Source organism: Melanostigma gelatinosum (genome assembly GCF_949748355.1).
Source record: "Melanostigma gelatinosum genome assembly, chromosome: 3".
NCBI classification, from domain to species: domain Eukaryota; kingdom Metazoa; phylum Chordata; class Actinopteri; order Perciformes; family Zoarcidae; genus Melanostigma; species Melanostigma gelatinosum.
Genome location: NC_136636.1, coordinates 14,199,297 through 14,222,882, shown reverse-complemented (window position 1 = coordinate 14,222,882; position 23,586 = coordinate 14,199,297). Strand labels below are relative to the sequence as shown.

Genomic DNA, 23,586 nt, shown 5'->3' with positions numbered 1-23,586 from the left:
GCAATAGTATCTTTACATTGCTACTTGAATAAAACATCTGAGTTGTTCTTCAAACACTTAGTCTGGTGACCATCAGGGTCTCCAATGACAACTCCAGTTGAATTCCCCAAGAGCTGGCACGTGTACTGGCTCTACACAATAAAAGTGATTCAGAACTGGGCTTATGAAGCAATTCTGTGTGTGTGTGCGTCTCTGAGTCTGAGCGCGTGCCGACTTTGGACCTCTGACACAGGACACGCTCACACAAAGCGGGCGGATCCTTCCTTCTTTTGAGGAAATTGCATTTGCGTCGAAACAAAAACTTAACGTCTCCCACTCGAGCAAGGTAAAGAGTCTCTCTTTTCACTCACTATTTGCCTTCTTAAATGGCTATTCTGTTAATTCATGTTCAAAGCGGACAGCGAACGTTATTCACTGAAGTAACCACCGTTAACTTCACGTTACACTTCAGTAACGTTTTCGGAGGTTAAACTGGAGGTTTGAATTGTAACTTTAACTGTGGTAACGTAAGCGAAAAACACAATTTACCAATGAAGCTTTCTCGTAAACATTGTCATTACAATCATGTCTGAGAGGTAACCGAGCTGTCTACTGATAGCGTATCAGCTCGCGAGAGAACGTGAACGTGTGTTGTCGTGCGTGTAACACACTGTGCTCTGTTGCTGCTGTTTTCTGCAGGACGTTTCCGGTCTCGTCTGCTTCTGCTCCCAGCTGGTCCTCAACAATGTCAGGTGGTGAGTCAGCATGCAGTGACGCAGTGCAAATAGCATTCAAAACCAGTACGATGACGTTACCAAGTTCATTTCAAATGAAACGAGAGATGTTTAGCCTAAAAGGTGTAAAGGTAACTGTGTACCTCCAGCAACTTAAATCTACATTCATGTACTTTATGCCACGACCCTGCAACAACTGAAGTGGCGTGTATAGTACTTGCATACTGAAGTCATCACTCATACAGACCAAAATAAATAGAAAATACTCAAAGAGCTGTACAATATGGCACCCTCTATCTTATCGACTATTTTATTGGATAAGGACAAACTAGTAATTTGGGATAAATATTACTGTGTTTGTAGTAAAAGTACTTGTCTTTTAAGATGCACTACATGCTTTGAAAATAACACAAATAACATGCAAAAGTATTGTTTTGGAGAATACCCTGGGTAACAGTTACATGGTCACTTGGTAACATCCTAATGGTAACCATCCCATTAATATATATATATATATATATATATATATATCTCCAATTCATGTTTTTAAGCGGTGACCGGCTTTTATTCACAACTAACCTCTCTCTCAAAGATTGCATACTGTGAATCCTGAATTGGAATAGTAATCGAGCAGTACAAAACTTCATCAAAATCTCATAAGTAGAACAAATATTTGCAAATAGTGACTGTCATGGCTCTGTTTTGTAAAATGGCAAAACACTCCTGGGTTTGCTGTTCTCATGCGTTTGGCAACATCAGCCTTTGAATGCAACGTGTACTTAATCTAAATAAATGATGCTTTGTTCAGTTGGGTTTGGTGGTTTTACATTTTACATTTCCTATGAAATGCCATGCATAGAAAGAGACTCCATGTTTTTTGGTGTATGGTCTCTGCAAACAAAATACTGAATTCCTTGAGCTTTGCTCAAAAGGAGTGGGAAAATAAATTCCCAAAGCCGCCAGTGTTATGCACTGTGGTCTGCTTTTAGCAAAAGAGTGAGGAGACAGAAAGCCTAACCAAACAGAAGAGGCAAAGAGAAAACCTAAAGAAGGAATACCGGGAGCCATCGGGCTAACATATTGGCCTCCTGCTTCCAGGTAAGGCTTTGAGAATGTTCGTAATTTGGTTTGAGCAAAACGTGTGACATAGTTAAGGGCATAGTCAAGATTTTAGTTTCAGAGAGAAGTAGGCCCCTGTTTTTTACCCTTTGCTGCTGCTGCACCAGATGGTGAGCGTCAGCGCTCTCAGAAAACTGGGTCAGATTTCAGAAAAGGGAGAGAAGAAAATGAGATTTCTATTCTGACAGGGGAAAGATGTTTTTGCCAATCTTATTGAACAGAACGGTTGCGTTTTAGTTATTTGATCGTTGTGCTGTATGTACAGGTCTGTTTTCAATCGTCAGGACATAGTTCAAACAGGTTTGTGATTGTCTTTGTTTTCAGCATAATGCCACACTCTATTCAAGTCAAACAAAGAATGACTTCTCGATTGAGTTTTGCTTTAAGAGGTCAGCGTGTGGTTTTTGCGTTTTGGGGGTTTGATCTCGAGCACAGTCGTTGAGCATTTTGTTCACAGTTGATCAAGTTCAGTCAGATTAATGCAAAGATGCTGAGCATAATCCTGTAGTTGCATCATCAATTCAGTTGCATTCTGAAGTGTTGAGGTGTAAATAGAGGACGGTGGTTGAGGAAATGAATGATTGAGCGGTTGTGAGTTATCTTCACTGCGGGGACTAAATGGACTACAGCTACAGTCTATCTGAAACTATCTCTATGCCAAGTAGTATTCCTGTACACTGTGCGCCGTACTGTCGTATACAGCGAGTTCAAATGATCACACATAGCCTGCTAAATGATCAGCTGCATTGAAATAATGGAGACGCTCCTCAATGCTGTGTTTATTGCTTATGTTAGTAAAAATGTTGTCTAGAGTCTCTACCGTTTGATCAACTGAAGCTGTTTGAACAGCAGATTGTGTGCTCAGAAAGGACAAACACGTCTAACTGTATTCAGTTTTCATACCACTAGATGGGGATCTTTACTTTTTTTGTTGTAGCTCAAAAGTCAGTGTCCTCCGGCTTCAGTGATATACAGTCGATGTGATGTAGTTTTTGAAAACAAGTTTATTGATTAAATCCTGAATCTGACGTGGTTCCACTGAGCTGTTTCAGTTGTCGTCAGTGTGGGAGAGTCCTAGAAAAGCTCATCACGAGTCAGAGCTCTGCTGACTTGTTGAAGCTTGTGTGGTTACAACATTTAAATCGAAGTTTTTCATGAACTACAGGATCCTCACTCGGCAATTTACGCACTAAGCCGGTTTCTGTGCTCGTCCACTCTGAACGATCTGTATTCTCTGTTTCTTTGTCTGGATCCCTGTCTCTGTGTTGAACATCCATTCTAACTGCTACTTTTAGACGAGTGGAACACTTTTGTCCTTCACTCACCTTGGTGCTGAGCTAGCGGTGGGGGTGTTGTCGGTCTCCGTGCTCATAGCTGCACACTTTAATCTGCAACGCCCTCCTCTGCCTCTGCCTCTGTCTGTTTGCTGCATCGGGGCTATAGGAAGCTCATTGCCTGGTTGCTCGGGCAACCAGGGCGGATGGCCCCCAGCGAGGGCCGGCTGAGCCTCGGGCCGCCTCTCGGCTCGTCGCTGTGCGGCACGCCTGCTGACCTGCTGCTGGCTAGGAGGAGGAGGAGGATGAGGAGGAGGAGGAGGAGCCAGCTCTGCAGAGGAGCTTCTCCCTGCCCAGTATGGGTCCTGCTGCCCACCATGAGACAGAGCCCCAGCGTCAGCGCTCCTTTCTCCCTCTGCTGGCCACTGCGCACCTCTGACTCGCTTTGCTCCGGCAGTAACGGGAGCACGGGCAGCAAGATGGCATCCTCTTCCTCCTCTACCTCCTCCTTCTCCTCCAACAATGATGGACAAGGGAAGCCTAAACCTAAATCCCCATTTCGTAAGCGGGGGAGCCTGCAGAGCACCACCAGCCCCGGTGAGTGTGGGGTGAGAGGGGTCCCGTAGAAGAATGAATGAGTTCACGGCTCTTACATGAATGTGGAGTTAAAACAATGGCACAAATGCTAGTGCGGTGGCATTTAAGAATACACGCTTCAATTACTGCAATAAATACACTATGACACAGCAAATCTCAAAAGCATTGTACAAGCTTTAGATATATTTAGATACTTTTAGACATGCATAGATATCTGTTATGTGGATTGTCCGCTTAAGTGGATATGCAACCATTATTATATTGATTATTTCATCATCAAGTTATTCTTTTTTGACATATATTTAACTTGTTTGCATGCATTGGAGGTACACTTTTTTAAAGTTGGCAGTTTAAAAAGTTTGAAGGACTATTTGGGTGGTTCCTGGACTGTAAAGGGATACGTTGCCCTCAACGGGCCCCTTGTAGCAACACCAGTGTATCATGCGTCTGCTGGCTCCTCCTTATCTCCTCAGCTTGGGTTGCACAGAGCAGCGGGATTGTTTTATCTTTCAACTGCACCTCTCTCATGACCCCCCCCCCCCCCCCCCCACAACTGTTTTGCCAAAACCTTATTTTTATTTCGGCGAATACACAGCGACCATGTGGAGATAAAGAAACCTCATCATATCACATTTAAGTTGTATTCCTCCATCAGCATCCCAGATGTGATAACTATAAGGAGCTTTGATTCAGTCTCATATTATTGATCGCTTTAGTGACAATGACTTCTGGACTTTTTAAACACAATTACAACGGAATTGCAACAGTTCATACCACACAATATGGGAAATGCCAATTCCTTTTTTATAGTTCTTCATTACTTGACTTAGATTTATAAAAGTTAAACTGTGAAGTAGTTCAATCTCAGCTGCCGTTCTACGAATAAAGATATTTGTTTTTGACATTTTAATGCCACCACAGGCTTGTATCTTACTGGCACATAGTGGTGTATAATTAGTTTTATGTAATTGTCTGTTCACAATGGGATACGGGTCACATGATCGTAGCTCTGAGATTACCTTTGAAGTTGATGCTAACTGATCTCTGTGAGGAGAGACGAGAACGTCAGAGCAGCAATCTATCTGAGGCAATGAAATGTTAATCTTGATTTAATTTGAAGCTACCTCCTCACTGAGCCACGGCACAAATGTTGAATGTTTGAGAGACGCCGCAGCAGATCACAAGCAGCAACTCATGTTGATACACACGATACTGTATTTGCTGAGGAAGCTTGTCTTTGCTGCAGTAATAAATAACTTAGAGGTCTCTCCATCCATGCAGTTATTTAAGTCCTCTCAATTAGCCGCTCGGCTGAACCCACTGCACTCCCAGTCTGTCATAAGAGCCACATGTAGGCCACCCATTACAATACTTCCATCTGACCACAGCAGTGTTACCATTGTTGATGCCAAATTTCTGCTGCGGAAAAATCTACTGTAGCTGCAGCTTGGGCAGTTTGCATTAAATCCAACTGAAGCCTTCAGTATTTACTGTATAACTTCTTGAAGCAACCTCAGAAATATCTCCGCTCCGCGGCATCTTTCCTTTCAAGACGGAGGGGTCAGGGGTTTTGTTCCAGAACAAACTGTAATCTTCGTCTTTGAAACAGTTCTTTAATGTCATTGCTGGTGTTGGTTTGCGTGTGGAAACATTGATTACTCATCTGCAGGAATCGAGCTCTGCCTGCAGGCTGCTCTCTCCCACTGGACCTTCACTGCATCGCATGAAGCAGAATATGTAATGTCCTGGCTTTGCAGCCAAAGCTATATGACGTGAGGTGTTAAAATCTGCCAGAGAGGTGGAGGGAATCCCTCTCTCCTGCATGAGTCACTGCTGCGCTTTCTGTTGTTATCTGATCTCATACAGAGGCTCTTACCTTGATCTTCACTATCTTACTGGCCTCTAACTTGACACTACCCTCTGTCATCTGTAGGCTGTCTGGTGGTATGGCCCTCTGTTGTGGTTGATTACCAGAAATCCTGTTCCCATCATGGCATGTCTGTGTGGACTTCTCTCTTGAATTTATGTGCGTTCTCTATTTCAGGACTTTCCTAAATCATGTGGGCTCTGTAGCGTTACCTCTGAGTGGTTAAATTATTGCAGATATTAGCACATCTACACATTGTTTCCTTATAGACTTTAACCTGCACAACCTGAAACTTGTGACACCAGGAGACACTGCCCTAGGCCCCATCATCTCTGCACTTTTCCATTTCACCGCCAGAGGGAGTCTCTGAAACAAAAGTGCTTTGTAAAGTCAGACCGTCGGTTTTAAACAAGTGATTGGTTGTCAGTGTCTTTGGCACGAGTGAGGACCAGTTTGCTCTGTGTTTGGGTGGAAAATTCCAGGGCTTTCTTCTTCTATTAATAGCGTGGTTGCTTCCCATGCAACAGAAGAAGTGTGTCACTTCTGGAAAAAGGATTTTGGAGGGGCAGGAATCAAGGCCTTGAAAGCTGTGGCACCAACAGGTGGGCATGTTGTTGTTGGGGGCAAGTAGATAACCAGCAGAGCCACAAGTCATTTTAATCGTCACAACATACGCACACACGCACACATCAGCAGCGAGACTCCTCATGCCGTTGGACACACTCACTGGGTTGATTTGCAGGCTGACAGACAGTGTTTATGCAAATAATTATCATGGTTTGTATGTCATTGCGCTCAAGTACAGTTACGTGTGCTGCTTTGGTCTGTCTCTGCTCTCCGCATGGCTGCTAATGAAGATCCATCTTCATCTGAACCACCTCACTGATCACAGATGAACCAGCGGCAGCTGATGGTCAGTGAATCACACGCCCACCTCTCCCCTGGTCACTGAATGATCTCCACTAATGCATCGCCAAAAAAGATGCAAACAATCATCACAGTTGTTTTAAACACACGCTCGTCACAGTTCACTGATCATCCGTGAGTTTTGAGTCACATGTTTTTGGAGAGTGGGGTGAGATGTGGGCTTTAAATCAACAGATGATACAGATTGTCCCTTCTTAAGTAGCCATTGGTTCAGTCAGGCAGTTTCTGTCCACTTTGAAATGATCAATTGTTAAACTGTTCTTTGTTGTTTGATATCAAGTAGCAAATTCTTTCTGTCATTGTATTTGTATTTGTTGCATTACTGTGCGTGTCAGACCACTAAAATAAGCTCTCATAATAAAGTTTATGTCAAGAGCTGAAATTAATTATCGATTGAGTGAAAGTAGATCAGCAATTATTATAAAATTATAAAAGCAGTCATTCTTCATTCAGCATCTGGTTCCGGCTTCTCAATTATGAGGCTTTTCTCTGTTGTATATCAATGTAAATGGAATATTTTCGGTTCTCAAACTGTTGGTCGGACAAAGCAAGACATTTCAAGATGTCACCTTGGCTTTGACTTTGCATTTCCAGAACAATTAATCAATGAATTTACACAGACTTTCTGCAGACTATTTAGCATTTATAACATTCTGTCATCGCAGTTTTACCAAACAAAATAAACAAATAAATCAAAACAAGAATGGTGAGTGTCCCAAAGTAGAGATATCAGTAATAAATTGTGTGCATGCACATGTGAATTTCTATCTTTAAGTGCATAGAATCAGGTCATGTGTTATCAGAAGCCTCCTCACTTAACCATCTCTGTGAAGCTGCACTCGTTTAATTACCTTTTGCTTTGATCCCTGACTCACCTTTGGTCACAGGAATGGGAAATGAACCTCTCAGTGGGTTCGAGCAGTGCTAAGTAGGGTGTGCTACATGCACATGTATGCATGTGTATATGGCCAGTGTTTTTGTGTATTTGCCGTGTGATGGGGCTGCAGAGAGGATGGACTTAGGTAGAGAGATGCAGCATCAGTCTGAATGCTAAGAGGCCATGAGTATTTAGTTTGAATGTTTCTGCTGTTTTATTCCCATGGGAATTTCTGTGCAGGGTTAGAGATTAGGTTTGCTTGACAAGGGCCTTATCAATAATGCCAGCTCTTCTCTCCTCTGGGAGGAAGGGAGTCAAAAGCGGTGCACAGCTACTCCCCCGTGCTCCGTTGATTAGTGTCTTGGGAACAGGATGTGTGGAAACAACAGAGGTAATAGCAGCAAAGCTCAAGCTGGGGCTAAAAATGACACCAAACCACAGGCTGTTTTCAAGAAATGTGGTTTTAAGAAAGAAAGTGGTTATGCACATTGTCTAGCTTTTGTCAGAAAACTTCCCAGCTTGCTCTGATTTTATTGCTGTAAGCCAGCAATGTTATCAATGGCAAAACACAAAGTCCTCCTCCTCATCATCATTTACCTGAAACAAAGGATGACATTTCAATTTGTAAGCTCAGAGCAGAAAGTCAAAGACAGAAAATTGCCTCCAGTTAGTACAAGATCACAGAAATATGTTGCATGAGAAATCCCCACACGCCCTATAGCATATAATGCATTCTCCTCTTTGAGAGTACATCACTGTTCTATAGTGAGCTAGGATCTCACAGCTATTTTTAAGCTTTGCCCTCTCAAAAATGTACACCTTCACCACCACCACAGGTAGGCCTGGAATAAAATTCATGTAAAATCTCAGTCAATCGTGCAAACATGCAACTTTGAAATGAGGAGGAGAGGAGATCTCACATTTAAGACACTGGTAGGCACAAAGACGTGGCCTATCGATCTCTTTGCCGGTCAAACTGGTTACTGTTGAGTTGGCAGGAAAGATGAAAAACAAACTCTGACTTATGAGTCAGACAAGTAGAACAACATTGTTATTGTAATTTCCTCAGAGTCTTGTGTACTGTATATTGTTGGCTGGATTTTCTTTCCAGCTGGATGCTTTGTATCTGATGTTATTGCATGAATTTAGGATCTGTTCAGAATTACGTACCTGGTGTTGTTTGTGTTTTGTGTGTCTTTCATGCAGATGTTTATGTCTGTGTGTCTGTGTGCCGATATTAGTTTGACCTTCATCTGGAGAATTCCTTGATGATCTGAATGTAACATAAAACGATTTTTGATACACTGTGAAATACAGCAGACAGGCCTTCCTTGTTCCGTACAGACAGCAGTCATGTGAGAGAGGGAGGAAACACCCTCCCCGGCATCATGTGATCGGTGCAGAAAGTAACACGGCATGCAGCATGTTGATGAGCTCACTTGCATGTACACACAATATTACATTCACATACCTCAGCTCAGTCATACTAACAGTGACCTCACAAACACAAGTGATCACACTGAAGACATTGAATTCAAACATCTGATAATCGCATTCAAATGATTTAAAGCACAACAAAAAGTCCCGTCAAGTTGAGTTTCTTTGGCTACATGCGGAATGTGACTCGCTGCAAGGTTGCATCAACACAGACTCAACAACAGCAAGCGGAATAAAAAGTATCTGCACGTAACATAAAGTCACAGCAATAAGCCAATTAGAACAGATACAAGTAATAAGTAAGAGCAACGTATCAAGAAATCCACAAGCCAAAGATCACATCACAGTGCGAGTCGACAGTGTTGGTAAATACATATGAGGCAAATACATTGTTAGAATGCAAATGAAGTGTTTTTATTACACATACTAAGAAAGAAAGTTTGAATCTATGTGTAACAAAACCGGCCATTTAAATGGACATGTAATAATTGCTTTTCAGTACCGTTATTCATAACATGATTTAAAGTTTGCACTCGGGATGATTGAAGTGGTGCATCATGAATAAGAAGTGGGCGGTAGGAAAGAAGTGGAAGTGGCCAGGGATGCGTGGCCTCCTCCATTTTACAGCACAATAGAGCCGAAAGTGGTTCACCCCAGTCCCTCCCCTTTTCAGCCACGTGGTATGTTCCAACTCAGTATTTAAATCCGGGAGCTTGAAGGCTGTGCTATTCATGCAATGAAAACCGGTGTAATCCAGGAAGAAGCTGGGAGGCAGAGAGCGAGAGAGGGAGAGAATCAGAGGGAAGAGGGAAGAAAAAAATGCTTCAGCAGCACATTTGAGGTGGCGACAGTTAAAAGAGGAGAAGCGGAGACAGAAAGAGTGGGGATTGTAAGATCCTGGTGTTAGAGCAGCTTGTGTTGAGGAGGTAGCGTATGCTGTCTCTCTCTCTCTCTCTCTCTCTCTCTCTTTGCTGTCATTCTCTCTGCTCCACTGTGCCAGCGGGGGGGGAGGGCGCATCGGTCGTCCCAGGCCTAGTTACATGTCCCAGCATCCCGCACGAGCTCACACAAGGCCACTGCGACCGTAACCGAGACTGTGAGAAGAGGACCAGCCAGTGAGATAGAGGTACTGTAATCTGCGCGCTTAATGATGACCAGTATCATATGCTGTAATGTTAATACTGTCTTGCTGGAAGTTACTGCAGTTCTGTGTGAGGCATGGCACTTATCACTCTGTAACTACTGCACAAGCAAGCTCATAGTGACAGATGGTGTCAGTGAGCACAGTTGCTGTGTACTGGAATCAACTGACCGCATGTAGAAAATCAGTGTGATGAAATATAGAAATGAGGCGGAGGGGAGTTGTCTTAGAGAGAGATAATACGTCATGCATCTGTTAGGTTGGTCGGTTGCCTTGATGCTGATATTTGGGAAGCTCTGTGTGTGCCGTAGTTTATTGCAGAGTGTGGCTGTTGCAGTGAGTGAACATTTGGGGCATCTCGTCCCTGCTGGTGTTTGCTGTCCCGCATGATGCAGTAATATTGCCCGGTGGATTAATCACTGAAATCCTTTTGACTGTTCAGACACAAACAAAACATACACAGCATATGGAGCTGTAATAGTGGGCAATAAATCAGGCCGTTGCAGCAGTTCACCTTATTCAGCTGCTGATAAGGTGGCAATGATGCTGGAAGTATCTTATTCAGAACTGCATCTTCATCAACACTGTAGCACTGTAACAGACAGATACTGTAAACTGCTGGGGTCTCAAGTCCACCTGAACATGTTTGTTGACCTTCCTGATGTTTGTAAGTGTCTTTGTGAGAACAGCTGCCATCTGTTTTCTGTGTATGTGGCAATGACGAGTCAGATCTTTCTCCTCTGAAAGGCTGTTTATGTTATAGAACGCTGCGGAGTAGATGTCTCTCACCACTGCACTGAGAATCGTCTTTGATTTTCTGCATGTATTGAAATGTATTTTTGTCTCTCCAGCAGTCCTTCATTTAGTGAAAAAATAAAGTGAATTTGCAGGCAATAGTTTTCAGCTGGCAAATTTCATGAGCAATGTTGGTTCCCTTGTACTGATCCCTACTACTGATAATATATTTAAAAAACAAGACCAAGGGAACGGTTTATTCTCATCTGTGGTTGCTAAGAAACATCTGAAGTGGTGTCATCATCACTCTTCCTCTCGGGGTATAAAGTCAAATCTCTTTCAAAACACTGGAGCCACAATTGCATTGGACCAAAAAGTAAAACGAAAACACATTTCTATGGGGCACTATGGCATATTTATCATGCAATCAACATATTCTCTTACTCTAAGATGCCCATCAGTCGTTGCTGCTGCGTGACGTCCCTGGCTGTCCATGACTTTTACCGTAGTAACAGACAACAGGCTCCCTCGTGTTTGTATTAGTATTTAATATCACTACACATATAAGTAGATAGCTTTTATTGAGATACTTTTGCTGTTGTGTTGAAGTTTATATGGGTGAATAATATGGGAACAAACACATTTTCAGCTGTGTAACAATAAGAAGAAGGGCTGGGCAATATTTCAATGTCGTTTGTGAATTGATTTTCAGCAGAATTATATTGTAATGACACAATATTTACTTTATTGTTCTACGACTTTCTATTGTCCAAGCTAACGATTTGGAGCTAACTGTAATTCATAAGTGTGTTTTTGATGTTTACTTTTGAGACGTATGAAGTCTGGTGTCATGTAATGTGGAACACAATTTAAACATCGGCTAGATTATATTTTCTTTGATTTTGAACGAATTTTCCGTGTCATGATATATATATATATAGTTGTGAATATTGTGATAATGATATCAACTATATTGCCGTTCTATTCTGTACTCGCCATACCTTAATCGAAGCTTTGAAGATGAGTATCATCATTATTTTTGCTGTGTCTAATTTAGAAATAAGTTAACATGAAAGAAGGGGCATTGTTTACTTATTAGCACAATAGTTCATTCCTCCCTGCTGCTATAGTCACCTTCACTTCTGGATGAAAGCACACCTGCTAAACACTTAATGCAAAAATAAAGCGACGTTTTCCTTTGAGAGTCGACTTCTCGTCACTTAAGCATGAAGCCAGCAGCGATCCAGCCCCCTGATTGTTGGTTATCTGGGTAAAAAGGTAAACAATCAATGATCTATTGTATAACAAACTGAAACTCACTGCCACTGAATTGCAGATTTTAAATAAAAGTACAATTATTATTTCTTTGAGACATATTTACCGGTATATATGCCATTGGCTGTAGTCATGTTGGGGCAAAAAAGGACAGCCACAACATGCCCGCTGCTGCTCCGTGTGCTTGACGAGTTGATATCCATAATATCCATAATATACATTCGGAGCGCACGCTGACTATCGCTGGTTCATTCAAAGTTTATTAATATTGCTGCAGGTCCAAACTGAACCTACTTCGGTACTGCATGTCCTTCGGTCCCCAGCAATTCATGGTCATGGAATATTTTTAAGGGCATAACTGTACACTGTTTTGGTTGACTACTGCCAAAAGTAGTTTACTGCTACTTCCGTCCTGCATGATTGGGAGGATGAGACGCGCTGCAAAGATTGTATTGATCCTCAGAGAGCAGAGGCAGCTCCACAGATTCTAGATGTCTCTCTGGAGCAGTTCAAAAGAACAAGGAGCGCATGTGGGCGGTGTGCAGACTCGGGTCCCAGGGATGTGAGGGAAAGCTGAGATGGAGAGCTTTGTCAATATTACTCACTGGTCCAAGAAATGATCTCACAATGACTACATGGAGATGTATTGGTTGACTCATTTCATTCTGAAATAGAATAAGTATACAGCGTGTTTGAGGTGAGGCTAGAGAGCCTGGGTTTGTTTGCCAGCCTGTCTGCCAAAATGCATTCGCATGCAATGTGGATCTGCACAGTGGTTTGAAAAAAAACAAAACAGCGCTTGTGTCGAGGCGTCAAAGAAATACTACCAAAGGAAAGGAAACGAGGCTGTTTTTTTCCCATGTTGAGCCACACTCTCCCAAATGAGATGCACAGTTTGAATTTGTTCCAAGGACAAGCCCACAGTCAACAGCCTAAGTTTGTATTATTGTTGGACTCCACCATGGCATTTATCTTTATTGACCGTTTAAATCTAACTTTAGTTATATAACACTGTCAAGAAAAAATGAACAGTACCCTTTTTCATTTACCTGTCTAGCTACTGTTTGAACATCTGGTTTTAAATGAGTGAATCATACAGGCCTTTATGACTGATAAGCGTTTGATGAAGTTTCATATCATAATTGGGCCTCTGCTGTTGTCTTTATGTTTATGTTTTGTGTCTCTCCTGGCTGTGTTTTTGTTTGTTTTGCATGTCAGTAGTGAGTTTTTGAAAGAGGTATCTCATTGCAGAGCAGAATATGAGCCAAAAAACAAAGTTTCACTGTTCTGCTTTTCTTTGTTATTGATTTTGTAGTCGGGTGAGTTTCTCCCAGTCGGTTTGTATTTACCTGTATAGATGTGTTTTGTGTTGTTTGTGCTCCCTACTACCAGTCAAGTCAGTTTAATGTATGTATGTATGTATGTAGCCCAGTTTAACAAATCAAGATCATTTGTCTCTGAGGGCTTTACAAACTGTACAGCATGCGACATGCCCTATCCTTAGACCTCTACTACCATGATGTCACTGAGATAAATAGAGTTGGGGGTGCTGAGGTTATTTGTGGGTGACAGGCCGGGGGATTACATGAATACTATACTGGGGTTTACTCTGTTTGTGTGTTTGTTCATGTGAAGATATCCACACGCGTCTGTGCGCTGTGCATGTAGACTGATAAATTGGCCAGTCTGATATTAGTTTATCTCAGAAATATTTGTTGGCCATTATGTTGGTAGCAAGAAAGCAATTTCAGTACAGATATGACAAAGATATAACAGTTAATTTAGAAAGTGTTGCCAAAGTTTATATTTAAACGGTCTACTCGGTACATATTATGGTCGCATTTTGTAAAATAAATAATTTATGGCATCCTTTTCGAAAATGTTAATTTTTCATATCTACCTCAAAAATACAATATAGGTTGGGCTATAATATTGCATGTTCTATGTTTAAACACTCTTTTAATGCCCTTGAGCGTATGATTGTCAGCGGATCGTATCAAAGCGGTAACTCACATCCTGTAAATGTTTGACTATGTCACGCTACTATAGTCTGTGGAGAAGTACCCGCTCTGTCCATTCCTGACTTCACGGCCTTGGAGGCAGACAGCAGATGGCAACAGCTAATTGTCTCAGGCTAGACACAGTACCGACAATGCCACCAATTATAGAGGAGAGTGAACGCACCGCTCCTAAAGTCACAGACTGTTGTGAGTGAGTGAGTTCCTGTGTGTGCACATAACTATGGTTCTCTTTAAACTGTGGTTCTCTTAAAGTGAGATGTATGGCTTTTTCTTTTAGAAAGTACACAGAAATGAGTACATTTGATGTTCCTCATTGTCTAAGTCTTGTGTGTGTGAGAGAGAACCAGAGTCAAATTCCCTGTACGCATACATGGCCAATAAAGCTGATTGACTCTGTATGCTTTGAGTAATTGAACACTGTGACGAGTCCAAGTTATATGTGTGTTTGGAGAGGGGTCCTGTGGATTGAAAATCCTTTTCCGGCAAAGCTTTTTCAATAACAAACATTTACATGGTAAAGTACAGGCCTTATCAATTGAACAATGACTCCTTTGCATAAGCACACGTAACACATAGTATTTTGAAAGCCTGTATGTACCAGGTAAAGTTGATATGGCTCTTCCCCACAGACAATACGCTTCATGCAGAGGTGGAAAGTGTACACTGAAGGTACAGTGACTTTACTGACTGGCTTACCTCAGCATGTCGCCACATTACTCAGCAGAAAAGAGACAACGTTGTTAAATATCATCTTTCACACGCAACACTAAAAGGATGCGTTCAAGATGGATTGTCTGAATTGCATTGTGTGTCTCCAGATGCAGAACATTGAACCTAGCTCTCTAGTCTATACTATTCCGTAGACAGTATAACTTTAGTTTTTTACAAATAACAAACTCTGTCTCTGTCTGCTTACAGACCTGTGTGGTGCATCTGGGCCCACGCCCCTCAAGCCCCGGAGATCACTTCCAGGGACGCCTGTTTCTCTCACACACCCAATCGACCTGCGAACATCCATGGACGAAAAATACAAAGAGATTGCTGAGGTAACAATTCAAGTCCACACTAATTACATGACAGCTTTTAAGTACAGCAAAGCTAAATAATCTTAGCATCCATGCACCAGCTTTCCAGCCATTCAGATATTTGAATTAGCGGTTACTGGTATTTGTTTGTTCAATATCTGCCTTGGCTTTTTATGGCTTTATTTGAAGGTAAATGCAGCGGGGGGGGGGGGTGGTTTTTTGTGTGAGCCCTCCATATGTGCATGGAAGTGGACCTGTTTTCCTGTTTTATGACACCATATAACATGTGTTTGCACAAAGGAGCTGTTCACACGCAGCATGGCAGAGAGTGCGATGCGAAGCGCACCGTATGAGTTTCCGGAGGACAGCCCCATCGAACAGCTGGAGGAGCGCCGGCACCGCCTGGAGAGGCAAATCAGCCAAGACATCAAGTGAGGAAACGCAAACACACTGCACACACAAAGCCAGTTAAATAAACTCTGAACATAATCTCTGACAGACAGAGCTCTCCCACACCCCCACATTTTACACACAGTCTTGCTTTCCCCCAATGCACACATGCTTATCAGCTTCCAACATGCCAGTTTGCGGGCTAACTAACCTCAGCAATCGGCGAACAGGGCTAGCCAGCACATTGCTCCTGTTCTGGTCTTCAATCTTCTTCTATGCAAAACCTTTACGAGGAGGTGGGTTCTGTCTCCGTTGCCGGGGTTGAAGCTATCTGCACCAATAAGCCGATCGTGCAACCTGCAAGCCCCTGTTTACCAATCGGGGTGTACAACTACTAACTTATGATATTGTTCTGTTGGTGCCAATCTCCCTGATCACTTAATACCTCATGCTTTGTATGTATATGTATATATGTGTGTGTGAGAGAGAGCTTGTTTGATTGTGTGTGTGCATAGATCTGGTCTCTCTGCCTTTGTGTGCTTTATTTCTTCTCACTACCTCTGATGCCACTCTGCCCCTGCCTTGCCCACGCTATCCTGCGCCGCTGCATATCGCCCCAAGGCTTGAGCCAGAGATTTTGCTCCGTGCCAAACAGGACTTCATGAAAATCGACACGACTGCAGACCTAGAGTGAGTGAGATCTGCTTCAGTATGTATGATCTGTGTAGTGATTTTCACATCTTCCCCCTGCTGGTGACTAGATGTACCAATCCGTACCTTGATCTTTTGCTTTCTGCTCTCTCGAAAGACAGCAAGTCTCTCAAGTCTGAACGGCGATACTCTGTATGTGCATTCTCTATTGATCTTGATTTGACTTCCCCTGTTTACTTGATGATTAAATGTCCCGTGAACCCTGAGAAATCTTACAGTGCGCTCACTTGGCAGCTCTGTAGGTTAATTATTGTTTCAAAATAAACTGCACTCATGCTGCCATTGCAAATGTATACATTCTATAATCTGGATTATCTTCTCCATCATTTACTTTTCTGCTGCTGCTTATATCCACATATTCTCCATCTCTACATCTGGTATGCTTTTGCCTACCTTTCTCTTGTTTTAAACTCTCCGTCTTACTGTCCGTATCCTTGCAGGTTATTGACGGAGTCGAGTTGGGACACTGTTGATGATGGCTTTAGGGAAAGGGCATTGCCACTGGAGAGAGAATACCAGCGGGTGTCAATATCTGGAGAGGAAAAGTGTGGGGTGAGGAGCTTTTTTCGAGTGATTTTTTTTGATGTGTTTTTATCAGCAATTAAACTTAAACTCTTGTAAGGTAATCCCATTTTCATTGCTGTGAATTGGTGTCTTCCCAGGTGCCATTCGTTGACCTGGTTGATGCTGCAAAGTGTGTGGTGAAGGCATTATTCATACGGGAGAAGTACATAAAGCGATCCATGCAATCCTTTTGTAAGACCACAGCTCAGGCCCTGCAGGACCTCGGGATGAAGCCTCTGGATCTGACGGACTATGACGAAATAGCAGAGACCCCTGTAGATGCTGGTATCTCACGCACACACCAAACATATTCTATTGCCGTTAGAAATAGCCATGAGTGTTTTGTTGAATTTCACAGAGATGACCATTGTATCGTAAAGAATATTTGATTAGTCAATCGACAAAGAAATAATCAGGATTCAGGATTTTCTGCTTTTCTTTGTCTTGTATGATAGAAAACTGAATATCTTTGCCTTTTGGATGGCTAGTCAGACAAAATAAAGTAATTTAAATCAGGAGCAAAGTTCCAAATGCAGCATTTTCTGCTATGAACCAAACAGTTGAGTATCTTTCCAGTGGACTGTAGTCTTTCTACTCTTCATGGTTTCCCTCTTTATGAAAACAATAGTTACTGAGTTACTTGAGTCTTTAAGGTGAGGCAGGCAACTCATAACTGGGTATATACTGCATTATGTATATTGATATAGTGACAGCTAGGAAATGCCAGAAAGAATATAGAAGAACTTGCTCAGATAATCTCCCTAAACAAGACAGTCCCTCAACAGCTGTTTTTTAAATTTGCCAAATTCTAATTTATTTGTGATTCTTAAATGAAAACACAGTACGGTAGTCGCTCAGGACCACTATGTAATACAAACTACCACACTGTGTCTCATTCATCTGAGCAGTCACCAAGTCATTGTTTATCATTTTAAGCACATTTTTGAAGCATGGATATACAACAAAATGAATATAAATGTCCTGTTTTTCCCAGATGCCCCCGTTCACCCGCCTGTCTCAAAGACACACCCCTATGACATGGACCCTAAGAATATGCCGGCAGACACAGGATATGGTTGCAAGATGATAAGTGGACTCGTCCACGTCTACAACAAGAAAACCAACATGGACAAGTACGTCTTTGTCCCCGACAACAAGTTAATTAGAAAAGAAAAGGTTGTGCATTTGTGTTACTTTTATACTGTTCTCCTTTTCAGAAGCACGGAACTGGACCTGCCCTATCCTGACCTGGCGGAGTATATTGAAGACATGAATGTTATGATGGCCCTCATCATCAACGGCCCAGTGTGAGTGTTTCTTTGATACATTCATTCTACAAATGTTAACATGGTGTGTTTATTTTAAATCCCTGTGTTTCCTCTGTGTGGTGTTAACAGGAAGTCTTTCTGCTACCGCCGCCTGCAGTACCTGAGCTCTAAATTCCAGATGCACATCCTGCTGAATGAGATGAAGGAGCTGGCAGCGCAGAAGAAAGTTCCACACCGAGACTTCTACAACATACGAAAGGCAAGAGCCAACCACAGTCAATCTATCGCTACTATTTTGATATCATCCAGTGATTGTTGGTAGTTGACAACATTCTCAAACTACAAAAATGTGACTTCAACTAGACAAGGACTGAACCTGAGGCTAAGATCAAAGGTCATATCTGCCGCTCACATATTCTGCTCTGCCCTAACTACAGGTGGACACACACATACATGCGTCATCCTGCATGAATCAGAAGCACCTGCTGCGATTCATCAAGAGATCCATGAAGATAAACCCAGAGGAGATCGTTCACATTGAGCGTGGCCGTGGTCAGACCCTCAAGCAGGTGTTTGAGAACATGAACTTGACGGCCTTTGACCTGAGCGTGGACACTCTCGACATGCACGCGGTGAGACATTATTGTTCATATATGTTCCGTTTGTGCTCCATACCATGTGATCCTGGTCCTGTGCCATATAATAAAGTGAGAAAAACAGAAATGGGAGCAGCTGTATCTAACTAAAGTTGTGCTAAATATTGTGTACAAAGGAATAATGTGTAATACATTTGATGTCGATAAAAATGAGGTTTGACAGGTTGTGGTTCACTTATCAGGACCGTAACACGTTCCATCGGTTTGACAAGTTCAACGCCAAATACAACCCCATTGGAGAATCCATCCTGAGAGAGATCTTCATCAAGACCGACAACTGCATTGAAGGAAAATACTTTGCACACATAGTCAAGGTGTGATGTAATTCATATGTAAAGTATTTATATACCTCGTTCAAAACACTTCATCAATACATACACAAACTGATGCATTGATATCTCCTGTCACACCGTTTGTCCAGGAGGTGATGTTTGACCTGGAGGAGAGTAAGTACCAGAACTCTGAGCTACGCCTGTCCATCTACGGTCGCTCCAGGGACGAATGGGAGAAGCTGGCCCAGTGGGCCCTCAAACATCGCGTGTACTCTGATAATGTGCGCTGGCTTATCCAGGTGCCCCGTCTTTTGTAAGTACTCCATCCACTTTGCCTTTACCTTGAAGCTGTACTGTTGTCAGGGGTGGTCAAAAATGTGGTTGTAATGAGAGCGCGAACCAAAAGGAATGAATTTGTCTAACATTGTTACCTCTTGTGGCCTCTACAATTAAACTTATATTTGAAATGTATTGGTCTTCGATCAATCTCCAGTGATGTTTACCGAACAAAGAATCAGTTGGCAAATTTCCAGGAGATGTTGGAGAACGTCTTCATGCCTCTGTTTGAAGTCACGATCAACCCGCGCAGTCACCCTGAGCTGCATCTCTTCCTGGAGCATGTGAGTATCACGTCACAAGGGATCCAAAGCTATCCTGATGATTCTGCCGTTTTGTTTCTATCCTGTTTGTTGCACGTGTGTCCACAGGTGGTGGGCTTTGACAGCGTGGACGATGAGTCTAAACCTGAGCAACAGATCTTCAATCTTGACAGTCCGCTGCCAGAAAACTGGACCGAAGAAGGCAACCCACCTTACTCCTACTACCTCTACTACACCTATGCCAACATGACTGTGCTCAACCACCTGCGACGGTATGGCCCCGGCTGGAATCGTTTATCACACACAAGAATCAAGAATTAAGTTTCGATGTTTGTTTTTGTAAATGTATTTGACTGACACAGGCAGAGAGGCTTTCGCATGTTTGTGCTGCGACCTCACTGTGGGGAGGCGGGGCCGATCCACCACCTGGTGTCAGGTTTCATGTTGTCGGAGAACATCTCCCACGGACTGCTGCTCAGAAAGGTCAGGAGAGGTCATCCTGGACTGCTTCTAAAACACTGCTCTGTTTAGTTTGACCATATTGAAATAGCATTGTTCTTATAAGGCCTAGCTGGGTTCTAAAACTAATTTGGAAAGCTTGCTTAAAGATTTCATCTTTGTTGAATTTCCCCTTCTTGCAAACCTGATGGCATCAGAAAGCTTAATTACATTTTATTAAACTATTGGATTGGACTGCAATATAATTTGGGAAGCACGAAGAGATAAACCATCGGGTCCAGCACGGCCGTACATACTGTACATATAGATTTAAGATTACATTTGTCTCTCATGCTCTCTCTCTGATATCCACCAGGCCCCGGTGCTGCAATATCTTTACTACCTGGCTCAGATTGGCATCGCCATGTCCCCGCTGAGTAACAACAGCCTGTTCCTCAGTTACCATCGCAACCCGCTGCCAGAGTACCTGTCCAGAGGCCTCATGATCTCTCTGTCCACTGATGATCCTCTTCAGTTCCACTTCACCAAGGTCAGTGTGAAGGATGTTTGTCTGACTCTACACATGCCCGACATTCTAGGTAGACCATGTAAAACGATGGTCAGAAGTGATGAGGCTCTGTGTGTTTTTCCGGATCCAGGAGCCTCTGATGGAGGAGTACAGCATCGCTGCTCAGGTGTGGAAACTAAGTTCCTGTGACATGTGTGAGCTGGCAAGAAACAGCGTCCTGATGAGTGGGTTTTCACACAAGGTAAGCTAGTTTGTAACTCTTCTCATTTTGTGTATTTAAACAGGTGGCAGGTGACTTTAATACAATCTAATGCAATTCAACACAACCGCTCTTGCCATGAACTCATCCTATTATGAAGTTTAAAATGTTCAGTTTTTGGTTACACTGACAGAAATGCATCAATTACATGTTTTGTTAGATGTGGTGTTCTACTGGACTACATTGTAATCAGAGATGTTTCTAATTGTTGGTCCTCCCTATTTATAAACAAGATGGTGAAACCCATATGAAGGGCAGATGAGGTGGTTTGCTTCAGAAAACTTAAAGAGGGAATGTCTTTCTGTGTTTTACTGGTGTCTGAGCTTCCACCTCATGTAGCTTCTCTTAATTCCAGGCCAAGAGCTACTGGCTGGGCCCCAATTATTCCAAGGAGGGTCCTACGAGCAACGAAATCCGTCGTACCAACGTCCCTGACATCCGCGTGGCGTACCGCAGCGAGACGCTCTCCGAGGAGCTTCAGCTCATCACTCACGCAGTGTGCACTGAAGAGCTGGACACCATCAATGAGGAGGACTCTCTGTCCACGGGCCCTCTCCCGGAACAACGCTGAAGTCGCAATGTCCAGGACTTGTCCTGTGAACCCTCAACCCCTGTGGTCCACCCAGCATGACACGGAGGAGACGTGGCGTGAGAGTAATTCACCACCAACCATCACTATAGAAGTATGCCGCACACACAGCTCCCCAAAAGCCAAGATACAGAGCTTTCCAGAGCACTTCAGCTTCTACATTCTTCCTTTTCTTGTGTTTGAATCATTTTTAGGTTTCAGGAAAGGACTTTAACCCCATTTCATTAAAGTTCCAAATACAGAGTCAGTGTTTTCCCAAACCGTTGTTTCTGCTTTTCTTTGTGGCATGTTCAGCGTAAGGAAGGTTAGCAGAGAAGACCACCACCAGTGATTCTTGTGAATCACTGGTGAAACACTCTCCAGAGACGCTTTAGGGCAATGTTGTCTTTATTTCTTAGTCCATGACCAGCCGGTCCTTCCAAAATCTATCAGATGATCCCTGTGAGCGACATGTTGTATTTCACCTGACACATTACATAGCATGTAGTATCTCTACATGTAGTATCTCTTTAGGATCTGTGTACTACAGGAACACTGACAACCAGCACATTTCAACTCTCTTCACTGCAAACCTGCTCTGAACGTTTCTTATCTTCCACGATACAGTCATGCTGCTTAACTGAACCCAGTGCATCGATCATCTTCATTATACAACCGTATAGTGAAGCATTACGGATGTGGTTTTATTGAAATAATACAGGTCAGGGTTGGACGCACAAAACAAACTTTGACAGGTTTCATGTTTTAGATGTACAGTAACTGAATCAGAGAGAAGAGAATGTAGCTTCTGTCTGAATGCTGCAGTTCTGGATATCAGCCATGCATTGTGCTTAGTGTGGTTTCAGATCATTTATTTGCCAAATGCACACAAACAATCGTTGTTCCGTGATTGTAATGAGCTCAGAAAGTGAGAACTAACGGAGACAGTCCCTCGAGTCGGTACTAGAAGCAGACGTCCTGGTGGTCGACTGCAGACATTCCACGAAGCAAACGGTCGTCTTTAGCTACAAATGAATCCAGTAAATGTTGAAAATCATCTTTGTTTGATGGTGTATTTAAGACAAATGGTCACCTGGATTGCGTAATGTTGTCCTCAGCCATGTACCGTAGGCCTCTATGCTGTTGTAATATCCACACCGATGGAACTGAGACCACCTAGCTGCATGCTCGGTGTAAAATAGCTTTTTACCGTGGCCTTCGTTTGACATGGAAAATTGACTTGTTTGTAGTACTCTGCGAGTGTTTTTTTTTGTTGCGCATGGCTGCATGAGTAATGGATGGCAGGAAATAATGAGTTGTTTACAGCGAGCTGTAATGTAAAGCATCTTGACTAATTCAGGGCTGCCGACCAGCTTTTCGAGTCAAAAGTGTGTCTGCAGTAAACCGATTTAAATTCAGCGTTGTTCACCATGTGGAAAGGAGCAAACCATGCTGGGTCATGGTTCAGAATGTTGCATGGTTCTTGTAGCATTTCTGCTGTTTTAAACCCGCCCCAAATGTGATCAAAGCTGGGATCACATATTGTATTGAACAGCACCCCCATCGTCACGTTATCACGCCGCTCTACCTGCCGCTGGACACGGTCCAACGTCCCATCAAACTGTGAGCGTTCTTCTCACACCCAGATGCTGCTGTTGAGTAATATTTGAATCAGAAAAACGTCAGCCTTGTTATTTGAATAACCAGCATCAGTATCTCTACATGTTTTGCTTTATAGATGATTAGGGTGAAAGATGATGATTAGGGTGAAAGATGATGATTAGGGTGAAAGATGAGAACCTGCATTTTGTTCAGCAACAATACAGCAGCTGTGTGTTCAAGGGTTGCACCCGAGTCGTGCGCTGAACATGGTGAGATGTGCGTGTTTGTTGGATTTCATGTATAAAGTGTGTTTTTTTTAAGGGGAATATAGAGATAAGAAATTTTATATTCACACTATATTGATGTCACGGTTCAACACTTAGTGTTGTTGCCGTTGATCATTGTGAATTCACATTATGTCATGAAAATAGTTTTTTAACACGGCTTTATTGTTGTTGGTCTTTTTCATTTGTTCATCAGACACAATGTTAGAATGTCTGTCCCGTCTGTTATTATTTTACAGTCGCTTCTTCACACTTTGTTTTTTATTCCTGATCATTCTCAGTTCATTATTCATTATTGTTCAGTAGGTACATGACAGATACCCATTCCAACACCAACCTACACACACACATAAAAACTACCCCTCATTTTTACGTCACTTCAATGGAGTTGTCTTTTTCTGATTGGGGGATTTTTTGGTTGCAAAGACTCATTGCAAC

General features: G+C 42.7%; 1 protein-coding gene across 4 annotated transcripts; it reads left to right on the top strand.

Annotated features, from left to right (window-relative positions):
- Nucleotides 1-242: 242 nt before the first annotated feature.
- On the top strand, nucleotides 243-23,523 carry ampd2a (adenosine monophosphate deaminase 2a). 4 transcript variants are annotated; one of them, XM_079265520.1, is made up of 19 exons: nucleotides 243-325; nucleotides 679-734; nucleotides 14,902-15,029; nucleotides 15,309-15,439; nucleotides 16,020-16,088; nucleotides 16,550-16,661; nucleotides 16,772-16,958; nucleotides 17,668-17,806; nucleotides 17,891-17,980; nucleotides 18,071-18,200; nucleotides 18,379-18,573; nucleotides 18,780-18,911; nucleotides 19,019-19,182; nucleotides 19,363-19,489; nucleotides 19,577-19,740; nucleotides 19,831-19,951; nucleotides 20,283-20,456; nucleotides 20,566-20,676; nucleotides 21,050-23,523. In XM_079265520.1, exons 2-19 carry the CDS (start codon nucleotides 725-727, stop codon nucleotides 21,263-21,265), a joined length of 2,400 nt encoding a protein of 799 aa, XP_079121646.1. In that variant the 5' UTR covers nucleotides 243-325; nucleotides 679-724; the 3' UTR covers nucleotides 21,266-23,523. The 4 variants fall into 4 exon arrangements, with proteins under 4 accessions (XP_079121646.1, XP_079121648.1, XP_079121649.1 ...); XM_079265522.1 differs by lacking the exons at nucleotides 243-325; nucleotides 679-734 and adding an exon at nucleotides 1,676-1,811; XM_079265523.1 differs by lacking the exons at nucleotides 243-325; nucleotides 679-734 and adding an exon at nucleotides 3,274-3,703.
- The last annotated feature ends 63 nt before the right edge of the window (nucleotides 23,524-23,586 follow it).